Source organism: Tetrahymena thermophila, assembly GCF_000189635.1.
Source record: "Tetrahymena thermophila SB210 genomic scaffold scf_8254815, whole genome shotgun sequence".
Taxonomy (NCBI): domain Eukaryota; phylum Ciliophora; class Oligohymenophorea; order Hymenostomatida; family Tetrahymenidae; genus Tetrahymena; species Tetrahymena thermophila.
The window spans coordinates 514,478-528,979 of NW_002476571.1; the positions used below are offsets into that span (position 1 = coordinate 514,478).

A 14,502-nucleotide genomic window follows, 5' to 3' on the forward strand; every position below is an offset into this window, starting at 1 on the left:
CTGTTATTTAATCTTGCAAATTAATTTATATAATTTAATTTTAATATAAATTTTTGTAGCTTTTTAAAGACAATTCACCTTACAATATTACTAATCCAGAAATTAAAATATCACCAACTGTGTTGATATATATGATGATATTCCATTTAATTTTTATGCCTTTTTACTAATTTTTTTCATTTTATATTTTAATTGTTTTTATCATTCTGTTTTTATCAAATTTTAACAAATTTTTGATTACATTTAATGCCTTTCCTCAAATTTTGAACTAAAATAAACTAAAAAAATTTTTATTACACATTTTCGAAAATTTTAAAATTGGTTTTCAAAAGTAAATCAAAAAATAATTATTTAAGATTAAGAGAATACGAGTGATATTTATTTAAAATAATTTCCATCTAAGAAATTAAAAACAAAAAAATAATTTAAATATAATTTAATTATAAAAATTTACTAATATAATTTTTTTAATGTTGTTTCTTTTTATATTTTAAAACAAATCTGTATCTCGAATTGAATAAATGATCTATAAAGAACTAAAAATTTTTACCTAAAAGTCAATATTTATAAATTTTTACTAAACAAAAAGATATTCAGAGATTAGCTATTACATTTTTTTTATTATACCAATTTACTTTTTAATTAGAAATCGTTTATTTCAAGCTTAGAATATAATGATAAATTATAATTATTTATTTGAATAATAAAAATAAATAAAAATTATTTTTGATGTTTTTTTAAAAAATAATTTATGAACACTATTAAAATAAAATATATAATCCATCTATTATAATAAATTCATTATTTAAATTAATTTTATATGGGATTAGCCTTTGGCTTGACAAGTAATTTATTGCTTTACTAAATGATTCTATTTTATAAAAAGTAAATTTAATATTCTATTAGAAAAAATTTTAATTGTTAAATAAGTAAATCACCTTGGCATTTTAGGGAATCCATTTCTTGTGTTGACTCCACTTTCATTATTAGGTATTTAATCAATAGAAATGTCTGTTTTATAAATTAAAATATTTGTAAAATATAAATTATAAAAAATAAATGTAAAATTGATTAATTACCATTTGGATCTTCTCCTTTTTCTATTTTTTCTTATCTTTTATAGAATATTAACTGCTTTTTGAAAGACTTTTTTATATCAAGTAAAATATTTCATTAAAATAAATTCTAAAAGTTAAAATATATTTTTTCTAAATGAATTTGTATTAGTTTTATAATTTGAAGCACTCATTTATTAATAATTTAATTAATAAAATTGACTATTTTTAAATTTATTTGATAATTATTTCTCACATTTTAAATGAATTATTTGATTCTAAAATATTTTACTCAATTTAAACTATTTTATTTCCTATGATTATTTTTGCAATTAAGCAAGTAAAAAGGTTTTAACTATAAAATCAATTAATAATTACTTATAAAATTTTCTATCCCTTATCCTTTTTTTCTTTGTTCGAACTCATAATGGCATCTAAATTAATAAGAAAAGAATGAATTTAACTCAACTCACAAAAAAGATGTATATTTTATTTAAATTTACCTAAAATTTTTCTTCTTCTATACATACTAACATTAAGCCTAAAAGGAACTATTTTATCCATTTGATTATCAAATTATCCAGTGCTCATCTCTTTTTGTTTAATCATAGTTATATTATTTATGATTTTTTATTGCTCATTAAATTAAAGTTACTTTTGAAGAAATCAAATATTGCTCCTTTCTCTGACTCATCTCCGCCTCCTTTATTTTTATCAGTTTTCTAAACAGAACTCATAATAGACAGAAATTCTTTGAATTCAATATCACCAGAACCATCTTCATCAACTTATTTTATTAATTTCAATACTTCATCTCTATTTTAAGCCAAGCCTAAAGCAATCAAAGGATCTTCTAATTCTTCAACTCCAATACTACCTAATTTAATAATGATAATTTAATAAAAATGTAAAGATAATTTAATTCTTTTAAGTCTATTAATATTTCTTCCTTTTCATTATAATAAATCATACCTGAGCCATCGCTGTCTAAAGATTTAAAATATTTTCTCAAAACTAAAATTTCTTCATCTTTAAAATCAATATAATCTTCTTTTCCATGAGTTTTCAACCATTTTCTTTCATTATATGATGATTAAAACTTTCAATTTATATTTGTAAAATAAATTAATTTGGCTTCAAACTGCTGAATCTTACAACAAATTTAGACTGCTTGTATGTGATCTTATTATTTTTCTTTCCATCCTCATCTTTATCATCGCTCATTTTACTTTATCGAGTTAGTTAGCAAACTAATTAAATTAGCTAGTCTTTGTTGTAACTTTTAGTTATTGATTGATTGCTTGCTTGCTTGTTAAATATAAATAAGTTTTGAAATTTATAATAATTAAATACAGATTATTTCTTTGATAATAAATAATACTTCTATCAATTATTTTATGAAGTTAATTAACTAATTCATTTTCATCTAAAAACTATCAAATTGGATTTATTTACTAGATGATAGACTATGTTGGTTAGTTATAAAAATAGTTTCAATCTATCACATAAGCCATCGATTTTCATCATTAAAAAACAATTAAATAACCATAACATCATTTTATTAAATGCAAATTATTAATGAAATTATAATTGATAATGAGTATTTTTTTTATGTTTTACATCTAAAAGCATGAAATTGGTTTTATTTTTAATTCTATTATCTTAAAAAACAAGTATTTTTCATAAAAATAATGATTGAATATCAATTACTGTATAACAAATGTTATATATCAGAATAAATCGATCAAAAAAAAACTTAAAAATGAAATAATTTTAAATAAATTACAATTGAAGTTTAGCTTTAAATTAATTTTATTTTTGATTTGTAAATATTTAAGTATTTTGAGATTTTTTCAATAGTTCTCAACTTTTTTATTTTACTTTAAACTTCTCAAGTTAAATTTATTTCAGAAAAATAAATAATCATTTTTTCAGTAATATCTCATTCAAATTATGTATTAGTTATAATTATTTCATGCTAACAATTAAGTGGTCAATAAAATAAACATTCCTTTTAATTTTCTTAACAGACTTTTTACTTTTTACTATTTTTTAAAAATGATATCTAAATAACCCATAATTATTTTAGTTTTAAATTAATTACTTTTTAAAAAATTAAATTATCTAATAGAAAAAATATTTTTATGAAAAACTTTTTTTTGTAAATATTTTGTAACTTTTAAGTAGAAGATAACAAAGAATTTTAGTTTAGTATTTGTACTATATACCTTATTTATAATGAAGCTTTCTTTGATTGTTTTAAATTTACGAAAATGTTGATATAAAAATGACTTCCTTGATCTATTGAATAAAAAATAATGAAAGTTATTTAACTTGATGGATAAAAAATAATTCAAAGCTATACTATTCGTTTAAAATGATTATTTGTTATTGAATATCTTGTTCATTTTATAACTTATACAATTTTCAAATGTTTTAAAAATTAATTAGTATTTATTTGATGAATTTCGCACTTATGATTAGAATTAAACAATTAATTAATAAATTTTGAAATTGTGAATAAATCTATTCATTAAAAGATAAGTTTTTAAAAAGTAATAATTTCAAAATTTTTTATTATTTATTCATTTTAAAGCAACAAAGGATATAAAAGCATTCATAAAGTAAAATGGCAGCAAGTATTAATAGAATTTATATCATTTAGAGTTTGCGATAATTATTTTCTTAATTAATAATAAATAGAAGGTAAATAAGGTTGGGGTTTCGGTGGAAAAGACCAGAATGTCAAAATAGATACTTCATAGTAATTAGATTTATTATTTTTCATACAGCAAATTTTTATACTATTATGAAATTTTAAAATAGATAAGATCAGAAAAAATAAAATATTTGGGAATAGAATAATGAAGGTAAATATTTCATTTTTAAAATTTCAGTTTTATAAGTAAATATTTTAAATCATTTGAAGATTTGATTTTTGTACCTGATTTGACCCAAGAAGCTCAAGAATAGGAAGTAAGCAAAGTCTCTGCTCCACCAAATCAGCCAACAGTTTAAGTTTAAGATATTAATGAATTACAGAAATTTACTAAAATCAACACATTACCTCAAACAGTAAATATTTCATGAAACGAATATATTTATCTTTAAGTAAAGAGTTATAATAAAATTAAAAATCTAATTTTAGGAAGAAGGAGTAGATTTAAGCTAATTAATGCAAATACTTAGTCCAGTCGAAGATGTATATTTTATATAAACTAAAAATAAGTTAAAAAGCAATACTCTATATTTATAATTCAAAAGATTAAAGAAAAAGATGAAGCTTGGGAATTTTTGTAGCTAAAAACATAGATTTATGAAATAGTAAGATTTTTATAAATAAATAAATAAATAACTAATAGTATTTATTATATGAGCAAAATATAACAATTTTTACAAATCTTAGGTAAGTAATATGTATGGAGGCAATGAATTAATCGATGACGATGATGAAGATGATGAAAACTAATGAAATAGTTTTCAAAAAAATTAATAATTAAAATAAATTTATTCAAAAATGACAACTAAATTAAATGGAATTTACAAAGTGTTAGTTTAAAAAAACAATGATTTAAGTAAAATAGGGCATTTTAATAAAGCGATTCAATAGAGAAATATAATATAAATATTTACAAAAATATAAGTGACTTAGTTTACAAATTAAATACATATAGTAATTATTATCATAAATAATAACAAGTTAAAGATAATTTTATTCATTCATTTATTAAATTCCATTTATGCTAAATGGCTTCAAATCAAAATTCTTAATTGATTTTTTTATTTATTTTCCAACAATGAATTAATTATTATTATCATAATTATTTTGCTTGGCTACAGTAGTGTTATTATTTTAAAGATTGATTGATTGATTATTTCTTCTCTTACTTTTATATGTAGTAAAGGCTCTCATTCAATTTAATATAAAGTATGTTATATAGGATATTTATAAATTAATTTTTTGATTTTTTTGGGATACAGCTAAATTTATTTTTTAATTTTATTAATATTGTTGTGATTATTATTATTATTTTATAATTTTTATTAGCTTTGTCTTTTGTCTGATAGCACATATTTATTAAGCATTTTTAAGAGGTGCTTAATAAATTTGTCTTGAAATCTTTATTGCTATCAAACATATTATTCTTCTTCATAATTAAGAGAGAATTTCACATCTCTAAACTAGAAAGAATTCTCAAGCACATTTTTTTGCATAACTAGCTGGCTGGATAAATTTTGGTTGCATGGCAAATAGATTAAATATTATAAAAGTAAGCATGCAGACCAAAAAGGCTGAGAAAATATCTTCTTAGTAAAAAGAGTGAAAAGGTGATTAAAAGAGCTATAGTTGCTCGTAATTTAATGACTTCAATTATGAGGAGCAGAATAATAATAGAAATTTGAAAAACTTGAAGAACTTAAGGAAATTTTTATCATTTTTTATAGAGTAGATAAGTAGTTAGTTAATTAATTAATTAATTAGTTAGTTAGTTGATTGGTTTGTTATTATTTATTATAAAGTTTATTTTTACAAATATTTTGAAGCCTCTTTTTTTGGTTGAGGCAAATTAATTTTCATCCAATCATAGATTATTTAATATAAAGTAGATTTTGGTTTGAAGCGAAGTATAGATATACTATGAATTTTAAAAGAATTGTTTAGTTAAAATATGAGGATCGATCAGCAATGAGAAGGAGAGAATATGAGAAGTTAAGAGAAGTAAAATTTTTATAGTTAGTTATTAATGGATTTCCAATTGATAAATAGATACTTGATGATTTAGGTTGATTTATAATCAGATTGATTTCTGACTGATTGAAATGATTAATCATGTAAAAATCAACTGAAGAAAAACTTCTTATTGAAGTTAGTTTGTGTTTACTTTTTAATCAACCATTATTTATTTTATTATTTAGGTAATTAGCTATTTTTTTTTGGTTTTTTGTTAGATTTTGCATAATAATTTTAAAATATAGCAATTGATATAATAATTTGTTCATATTATTTATTCATCTATAAGCTGTTCAAAAATGACCATTCTTCAAGGCATTTAAGAGTTATAGACTAGGGTTTTGTTCTATGGTTTATTTTTGAGGGGCAATGAATTGCATTAATTGCTTTTAAATTAAGTCGAAGCTACTGTTGTCATCATCCTCCTCTTCTTCTGTTGACATGAAATTCAATGATGTCTAATCGTTCTTGGCATTGAATGTGTTAGGTAGTGATGGGGTTTTGAAATTTGCATTTGTACTAGAGCCTTGCTTTTAAGAAAGGATGCTTTGATTTGGATAGCTTTAATTGAATTAATTGGCTTGTCTTTATTAAAGGTTTACTAACAAATGCTTGAAAAGCTCAACTTCATCAGATTAATCTTAGTTCTGAGAACTATTATTTACAGCAGATGGTTAGTTGAATTTAGGAGTAGCTTCTTTAATGGCCTGTTTTCTGCTATTCTTTTAGAGATCCTCAGTTGGTTAGTTCTATTGTTATGAGTTGGTCAATCCTTGCAAGAGATTGAATAATAATAAGGATTATTGATATTCTGAGATTTAACTGATATCTTCATTTGCTTACTTTGGCACTGAGTTTCTGAGTTGATTCTTTTAAATATTCTGATTACGGTTTTATTATACAGCTGCGAAGTTGTTGGGTTATGGTTGAGCGATCTTGTTTTAGCTAAGACGAGCAGCTGAAAAAGCAGAAGAAGAAGGAGAAGTGGCTGAAATTCCAGTTGAGTGGCTTAACTAAGAGGTGCTGATATTGTCCAAATTATTAGCTAAGTTATTAACAAAATTCATGTTATTTCCACCGCTAGTGCTAATTGAATCAATCGATAATTTCTTTTTCTTAATTTGATTTTGCATGTAAGGAGATACCTCATTTAAGTCATACTATTTCTTTTAACTAATAAGTTATTCAAGATTCATTTGCGCACTATTTTTAAATAATAATAATTAATATTTGTTTTTAATATAGATATTTGTCTATTTCAAAATCATCTATCATCAAATATTATCACCAAAACGTTAATACTTGTTTATCTTCGTCATCTTAAAAAAAATACAATATCTTAAATATATGCTCTATTTTATTTACATTAATTAACTCGACAAAAAAACTTAACATTTAGAAATTAAATCAATCTTATTATATTCAATCGTTATTTTGATTGATACTGGTGTAATTTGTAACTTATTATTTTATTTAATTATACTATTGAAATAAAATCATAAAGGCATTAAACTTATCTTTATATTTTAAGATAAATGCTTGATTGATTGATTGATCATAACAAAAAGATATTAATCATTTCTAGAAAAAAGAAATAGATTTTGTAAAAGATTTATTACGCATTTAATAATTTCAAAAGATATCCTTAAAGATATTTGCGGGCAAATAATTGAAAAAAATTCTAAAGATTCTTCAAAAATCTTCTTTGGGATGATTTAAATTTTTCGAATAAGAATTTTGTGAAATTTTGGGTTTTTTTTTAAAGATTGATTGAAAGATTTATTAATTTATTGCTTAACAAACAAAATCTGAGGATCTCATAAAATTTGAAAATTGCTTTGATATTTTTTAAACATATTTTCAAAAATATATTTAAAAAAGGGACTTATCTCTTTACCGCTTTATTTTATTACCAAAAGAGCAACATTTTTCAAATCTTCAAAAAAAATTAGATTTTAATTTCACCCAATTTATTTTTTAAGTAAAAATGCTTTTCAAGATCTTTTTAAATTTATCACTTCATTTAAATTTCCATAAATTCTAAGAAAGATAATGAAAAATCGCTTCCTTTTACTGCATTAAAAATATTAACTTATAATCCAAACATGCGCTTTTATTATTTATTTAGATGAAATCTCATCAATTTTTTTTCTTTTTTAACATCTTTATTCAAATTTAGGAAATTTGGATTTGGATTTGGAAAGTAAAGTTTGATTTTTCTCTCTTAAGTATCAAAAACCGTTTTTGTGATTTATTGATTTATTTAAAATGGAAAAATTTTTAAATTAGTTATTTACATGTAGAACTAAATAAGATGAGTTTCAATATCAGCTGGCTCGAAAATTGAGTTTAGAAGAGATTGACTGATGAAATCGCTTGGGGAGACTTCTTAATCGACTCCGTTGTTATTGAATGAATCAAAATCTACTTCCTTATTTGCTTAGTTCTCATAAGGAATATTTTAAGTTAAGTGCTAGCATTGCTGATCAAGTAATTAGCTTAATTAATCAGTTATTCTTTTTTCATTTTTAGAGAGAAATTTCTTCTCCTTTTTGCTTAACACGTTCTAGTTAGCTGTTCCTAATATGCTGTTATTGCTATTTAATGCTTACTATTTCATTTTCTCCTAAGCGCTTAAGATTTAACTCCAATTCTTTTTCTTTGGAGCTCCATCAATTGATGAGTCTAAAACAGGCTTAATGTTAATAGAAGCAGAGTTGTTTTATGAAATCAAATGCAAGGGATTTTAAAGGATGTCGCCTAGATATAATTCAAAAAAATAAAATTTAATATTATAAAAAAATCAAATTTAGTAATAAAGCGGGATTAGATGTAATTAATAAATGGGTGTTTTAATTTTTGTTATCACATTTCGAATAATCGCAAATCAGTCATTTAATAATAATTAAATTATTTCTTTATGAATGGCTCATGAAATTATTAGTTCATTTACATTTATCAAAAAATCTTTGAAGCACTCTTACTAATTCCTTCAAATTAGAAAATCTTTATTTCTATGAAACTTTAGAAAGATTGAAAAATTTCAAAAAATTTGTAAAAGATATTTATGAGCCAAAATGCTTGGATAAGATTACATCTTGATAATAAAGAGATAACTCAAAAAAAAATTTTTGTTCAGATTCTAAAATTTGAATCAGTCACAATCTCTCTTTCTCTCTATCAATCAATATTATCTAACAATCAAATCAATCTTGATAAAATCTTTCAAATACTTTCTAACTAATTTTTAAAAATTTAAATCCATTCAATCTAAAAATTATAAATTTCTATACTTTATATAACTAAACTCCAAACAAACCAAAGAAAGGTTTATATTTTATCAATTTGAAAAATACTTTAGAAGCATTTATCAATTTTAAACTGTAGTAAATATTTTAAATATCCTTCTCAATATGTATCAATTCAATCATTAAGAATCAAAGATGTTTTTTGTTATATGAGAATTCTATTTTGGAATAATACTTGCTAATGTTGATTATTATACTTATCATCTGGTTTTCTCTTTCTTAATTTAATTAATTATTAATGAAATGTTTTTAAGTACTGATTTAACATTAGATTTTTTTCTCTTCTAATTTTTAGATTGATTGAATTTATTTGTTAGAATACTATACAGGAAATGAATTCTATTTTAATGTTCTCTTATGTGTATAAATGTAAAATGAGTGCCGTTTAAATGAACTGTAATTTGGATCTTAAACTTGGTTCAATAATTTTCTATTATTCTCGCTTTAATTTGAAGAAGGCCTTAATTTAAAAATTACCTGATTCAGGTGAGCTATTCAAATGTGATATCATAGGAGTCATATCTTCATAGAAATCTTACTGTCTTTCGTCTATTTATGTAAAAAAAGTTTAAAAATGTGTTAGAAAGTATAACTTTTTAAAACTATATTTGCTGCTCAATTAAAAATAACACAACCCCAATTAATAGCGTACTTTACGCTTGTTTGCTCATTTTAAATTATGAAATAATCTGTTTGGTTTAACTCAAGTTTAATTTTAGAGCCAATAAATGAAACCTAACAATCCTCTCACTTCCCTTTCTCTTCTAAGTATATAACAAGTAATCAGTGTCTGATAAGCTTATAAGAAATAGAATAGTTTAAATTCTTTAAAGATGCTTTTGATCAATGAATTAATCTAGTAAATTATAATTCTATTTCCACTCTATCACTGACTGCATATATCAATTAATCAAACTATGAATAGAGAAACGATTGAATGAGAAAGCGGATGAATAAATGAGGCGATTGATAGATTTGCAATTTGTTATTTATCTTTGAATAATTGATAGAGTGATTAATTGTTTGTATCTTAGTAAGATCTATAAAAGAACAAGAAAGGGAATAAGAAAAATTAATTAACAAATCAATTGACTTTTAGAGCTTTAGGAGTTGTAAAAGTATTTTTCACTCTTCAAATTTAAAAATATAAATGGGTTGGAGCAGAATGTGTGTAATTTTAGAAGCATGATTGGGAAATGTATTACTTTTTAGTAGGTGCTTAGCGTAGTCGGATTAGATAGCTGAGGCGAAGTTAAGTTGCTGGGTTGGAGCATTCTATTAAAGTGAATGAATTTGATTTGGTAACGAAGAATTTGCTTAGCTGCTTGAGATTTGATTTTGTTATTTTTGTTGTTGTATTTGCTGGCTTTGCTAAGCTGAGGCGCTATTTGCATTCAAATCCTTAGTGACATTTGTCTTTCCAAACTCTTTTTCGAGTCTGTTAAAGAACTTTTAGGCATGAGAACGAATTTAAGCGCCTGTTCTAGTTCCAATGTGCTCCTCTACCTTCTTCCAATTCTTTCCGTAGATATTGAGTCCTTCGAGGAATTTTTGGTGCTCTTCTTTAGTCCATCTGCCATGTTAGGAAGCAGCTGAAGAAGATTAAGCATTAACACCAGCAGCCTTGGAATGGGCAGAAGCATTTTATTAGAATGCATCGCAGCCACTAGCAGCTAGGCTACCAGCCTAGACTGAGGAGAGCTGATTAGCTCTAGGAGAAGCTGAATACATGCTGTTATTAGCGTTGTTAAGTTATTGTAGGAGTAATACCTAATTATGAATGCTATTTTCATCGCTAGTGGAACTCTAGCAGCTTTATTTATTGTCCTTTGTAGTCATTTAAATGCTACGCTTGTGTCAAGTAATATCTAATGAATATCCAGAGTAGAAATATGGAATGATGACTAGAATTTTTTTTGTATCCTGTTCGGATTTTATTTGCAATTTATTTGAGGATTCTCTCCTTTAATTGTTGGTATATGTTTGTTTTTTTGATTGTTTCTTTGAAAACTTGTTAGATTGTTTGTTTAATTGATAAATTGATTAATTGATTGATTCTCTTTTGATTTTTGTTTTTTTCAATTTTTTAATAAAAGTATTGATTGTTTGATAAAAGCTGTTTTTAATTCTTTAATAAAGAGTTCAGTCATATAATTTGTTTATCAAACTATTTATCTATCTATCAATCAATCAATCTTTCTTTCTGTATTTATAATCAAATCTCTCACTCTTTCTTTGCTTTTTGCAAATAGATCTGTTTCTTGTTTCATTCTCTTTTTTTTTGCAATTATGAATTTACTTACTAATTATCAAGCAATTATTTTTTGATCCATATATATTTATCAAGCAAGGATCAAGAAAGCAAGCAAGCAGATAGATAGATAATTAGATAAATTCTTTCTTTTTTAATCTAATTTTTGTTTGTTTCTACTTTTCTATTTTAAAATGATAAAGAATTTGATTTGCTTGATAGAAATCATGCATATTTATCAAAACAAAAATCTGAATTGAATATTATTAATTAAATTAAATGACCCTTAACAAAACTCTTTTGACATTTCACTAATAATTTAATTAATAAATTTTATAAATAGTCGATCATTTGTATTGACAAAAACCCAACTAAAATCAATAAATAAATAACTTTCGCAAAAACAATAATAATAACAAAAAGTTGATGGAAGAATTCTAACATATTAATAATTAGAGAAATAGAAAGTAGCTGCCAAAATCTTATTAATTAAATTATGTATTTAATTTATTGTTTGTTTATTTTTTGAGTAAAGAAGCAAGTGAGAGTAGAGTGTGTTTGTTTGATTAATTAATAAGGTCATTTGCCTTTCTAAATTTGAGCATATATTTTTAATAGTAATTAAAAAAAGATCCATTGTAAAATATAAATATATATTAAAAAAGTCTAATTTCGAATTTAAATGAATTCTTTTGTTAAGTAAATTCTAACTAAATTAAAAAACAAATAGAAATCAATGACAAGTAAAAATATATATAAGGTCCAAATCTAAATGCATTGATCATCGCTATCAGTATTTTTATTCTAAAATGATTGAGCACTGCGCTGTTTTCTGCGTCCCCCCCAAAAAAAACGAAAATTAATATGTAATAGATTCAAATAAACAAAATAAATAAAAGACTAAGGTAGCAAATCTATTTTTATATTCAAGAAAATATATACATATATTTAAAGAGTAAATTGGACGTTTACCTAGATATAAAAAGTTAAGTTTCGCTTCATTATTTTTGGTCACATTTACGATAGAAATCGCTTGATCAAATTCATAAATTTGTTTTTATCAATTATTAACTGATACGACATGCTACTTTTAGACTAATAAATCTAATTGCATGAAAATTTAATAAATTAGCTCAGAAAAGAAACATATCTTTTTCTTTTCATTGATTTTGTTTATTTAAATAACATACAAATTTATTTTTCTTTGATCTTTCTTTGCAAATTCTTTCTTTCTCTCTTTTGTTTCCTTTTCCTAATCAAACAATCCAAAACAAAGAAATCCCGATCCAATCGAATATATTTTTATATGCAATAGAACAAGCAAACCAAATAATTTTTCATTCTTCTCCTAAAAAAAGCGCATTTCATTTTATAATGCCTGGCCTATGCATATTTTTTTATTCTATCTAATCTTAATATCTCAAAATTAAGTCATTAAGAATCTACTCTACTACAAATCTTACGTCAAACATTTTTATTATTATCGTTGTCTGTTATTTCTTTCAAACTGAAAAATTAAATAATTAGAATAGTTCTCCTTTCTATCTTTTCAGCAAACTTTCTCAATCACTCCCATTAAAATAAATCTTTCCTTTCTTTATTAATCTATATAAATCATCACGCCAAATCCCAATAAAAACAATAAAAGATTATTTTTTAGAAAAAAAACTTACTTGATTATATCTTTTTTATATTTTTATTATTGTTTTCCACCATTTATTTTTTTAAAAATGCAGTTAATATTCTAATTTAGAAATAAGCCATAGCTTTTTTAAGTTTTTAGGGATAAAATTTTAAAATATGAATCAGCTGTAGCCAAACTAACTACAACAACGAAATTAAAACAATAAATTATCAAAAATTTTGATAAGAAAAGTATAAAATGTTGTTACAATAATATTCTTCTACTAATCTGATGAGAAGCTAAAAATAAATTCTTTTATAAAAAATTTAGAAAATGATGCTAAAATAAAGAAGAACTGGATGAAATGCTTAATAACTAATAAAAATATAGATATATATCTAGAGTATTCTTTGATCATCAAGAAATATCTTTAGAAAAAATTTAATATCCTAACATCTCTCTTTTTAGATAATAACATATAAATGCTCCTTTATATTAATTTTTCTATTCCTAAAACTGATTTTATAATACGCAATTTTTCATTTCAAAATACTTACTATCACTCAAGAATCTTATTTTTTATTCTAGCATGTAAAAAAATATCTTTGACCTACATGAAAGCATTCTTGATAAAAATTAGAATGCCTATCTATGATTTTTTAATATTGAAATTCAGCGTTACTTTAAGGAAATTTAAATAATTATCTGATTTCTTATAACTGGCGATTTAACTGGACAAATAAAGTTATCAAAGATCTTTTAAAAAAAACCTAACAGCTATTAATACAAATTAAATTTGATTCTAAAACAAAAAGAATCTAGAATACTTTTTGTTTTAACCTTTTAGATCAATGATGTTTAAATTCTTTCTAAATAGTAAGTATAATTTTAAATATTTATTGATTTACATTCTTTCTTTTATTTTGGAATAAATTTTAATTTTAAAGAGATAAAATCAGATTTAAATTTATCTAATTTAAACTCAATAAATTATAGAAGATAATACAAATTATCTTTCTTTTGAATTATTTTATCAATACACGAAGAAAACTTTTAAAGAATTCAGCTTAAATTAAAATAATTTATATTTATCCCACCGTAATTATGTACTCTGTTAAATTGGTTCTTCAAGTAATAGTTGTTAGTAATATTAGATTATAAAATTAAATTAATTCAGCTTCTCTTATGTCCCTATAAAATAAATTGCTTAACTTTTGATTCCCTTCTTATTTTAATTATTTTGGCTTCAATATATTCACAAAAGGTATAAAAATAATATTTTTATCTCATTCAATTAATTACCATTAGTTTTCAACATATTAAACAACTACAAAATCATAATTTTGTTTAAATCAATCAAAGTATCCTGAAATAAATACATTTCTTTTTTATTAAATTTATATCTTTTTTCTATTAATTTTGCGCGTATTTTAAAATTTTAGCTAATGACCAACAAAGAAATAAATAGTCTACAATACAAGCTATTTTACACTTTTATTTTATTTAAGTAATAATTTATTTTGCAACAGTTC

The 14,502-nt window shown here is 22.8% G+C and overlaps 4 protein-coding genes across 4 annotated transcripts; 1 reads left to right on the forward strand and 3 right to left on the reverse strand. All coding sequences in view use genetic code 6, as the record gives it.

The window, feature by feature from the left end:
- Nucleotides 1-798: 798 nt before the first annotated feature.
- TTHERM_00202890 (EF hand protein) lies at nucleotides 799-2,279 on the reverse strand (the record flags this gene model as incomplete). The annotated part of the gene is made up of 8 exons (XM_001007074.2): nucleotides 799-871; nucleotides 939-1,011; nucleotides 1,080-1,146; nucleotides 1,434-1,489; nucleotides 1,559-1,648; nucleotides 1,711-1,932; nucleotides 2,028-2,154; nucleotides 2,211-2,279. The coding sequence occupies 8 exons, from the start codon at nucleotides 2,277-2,279 to the stop codon at nucleotides 799-801; spliced, it is 777 nt and encodes a 258-aa protein (XP_001007074.2).
- A 1,294-nt stretch (nucleotides 2,280-3,573) lies between these two features.
- TTHERM_00202900 (hypothetical protein) lies at nucleotides 3,574-4,527 on the forward strand (the record flags this gene model as incomplete). The annotated part of the gene is made up of 7 exons (XM_001007075.3): nucleotides 3,574-3,694; nucleotides 3,759-3,819; nucleotides 3,882-3,925; nucleotides 3,985-4,130; nucleotides 4,204-4,257; nucleotides 4,320-4,379; nucleotides 4,462-4,527. The coding sequence occupies exons 1-7, from the start codon at nucleotides 3,685-3,687 to the stop codon at nucleotides 4,525-4,527; spliced, it is 441 nt and encodes a 146-aa protein (XP_001007075.2). The 5' UTR covers nucleotides 3,574-3,684.
- Nucleotides 4,528-6,080: 1,553 nt separating this feature from the next.
- TTHERM_00202930 (Myb-like DNA-binding domain, shaqkyf class protein) lies at nucleotides 6,081-10,934 on the reverse strand (the record flags this gene model as incomplete). Its single annotated transcript, XM_001007078.3, has 4 exons — nucleotides 6,081-6,990; nucleotides 8,085-8,547; nucleotides 9,573-9,644; nucleotides 10,301-10,934. The coding sequence occupies 4 exons, from the start codon at nucleotides 10,932-10,934 to the stop codon at nucleotides 6,081-6,083; spliced, it is 2,079 nt and encodes a 692-aa protein (XP_001007078.3).
- A 1,423-nt stretch (nucleotides 10,935-12,357) lies between these two features.
- TTHERM_000202959 (hypothetical protein) lies at nucleotides 12,358-12,714 on the reverse strand (the record flags this gene model as incomplete). The annotated part of the gene is made up of 1 exon (XM_012795364.1): nucleotides 12,358-12,714. One exon carries the CDS (start codon nucleotides 12,712-12,714, stop codon nucleotides 12,358-12,360), a length of 357 nt encoding a protein of 118 aa, XP_012650818.1.
- Nucleotides 12,715-14,502: the final 1,788 nt, after the last annotated feature.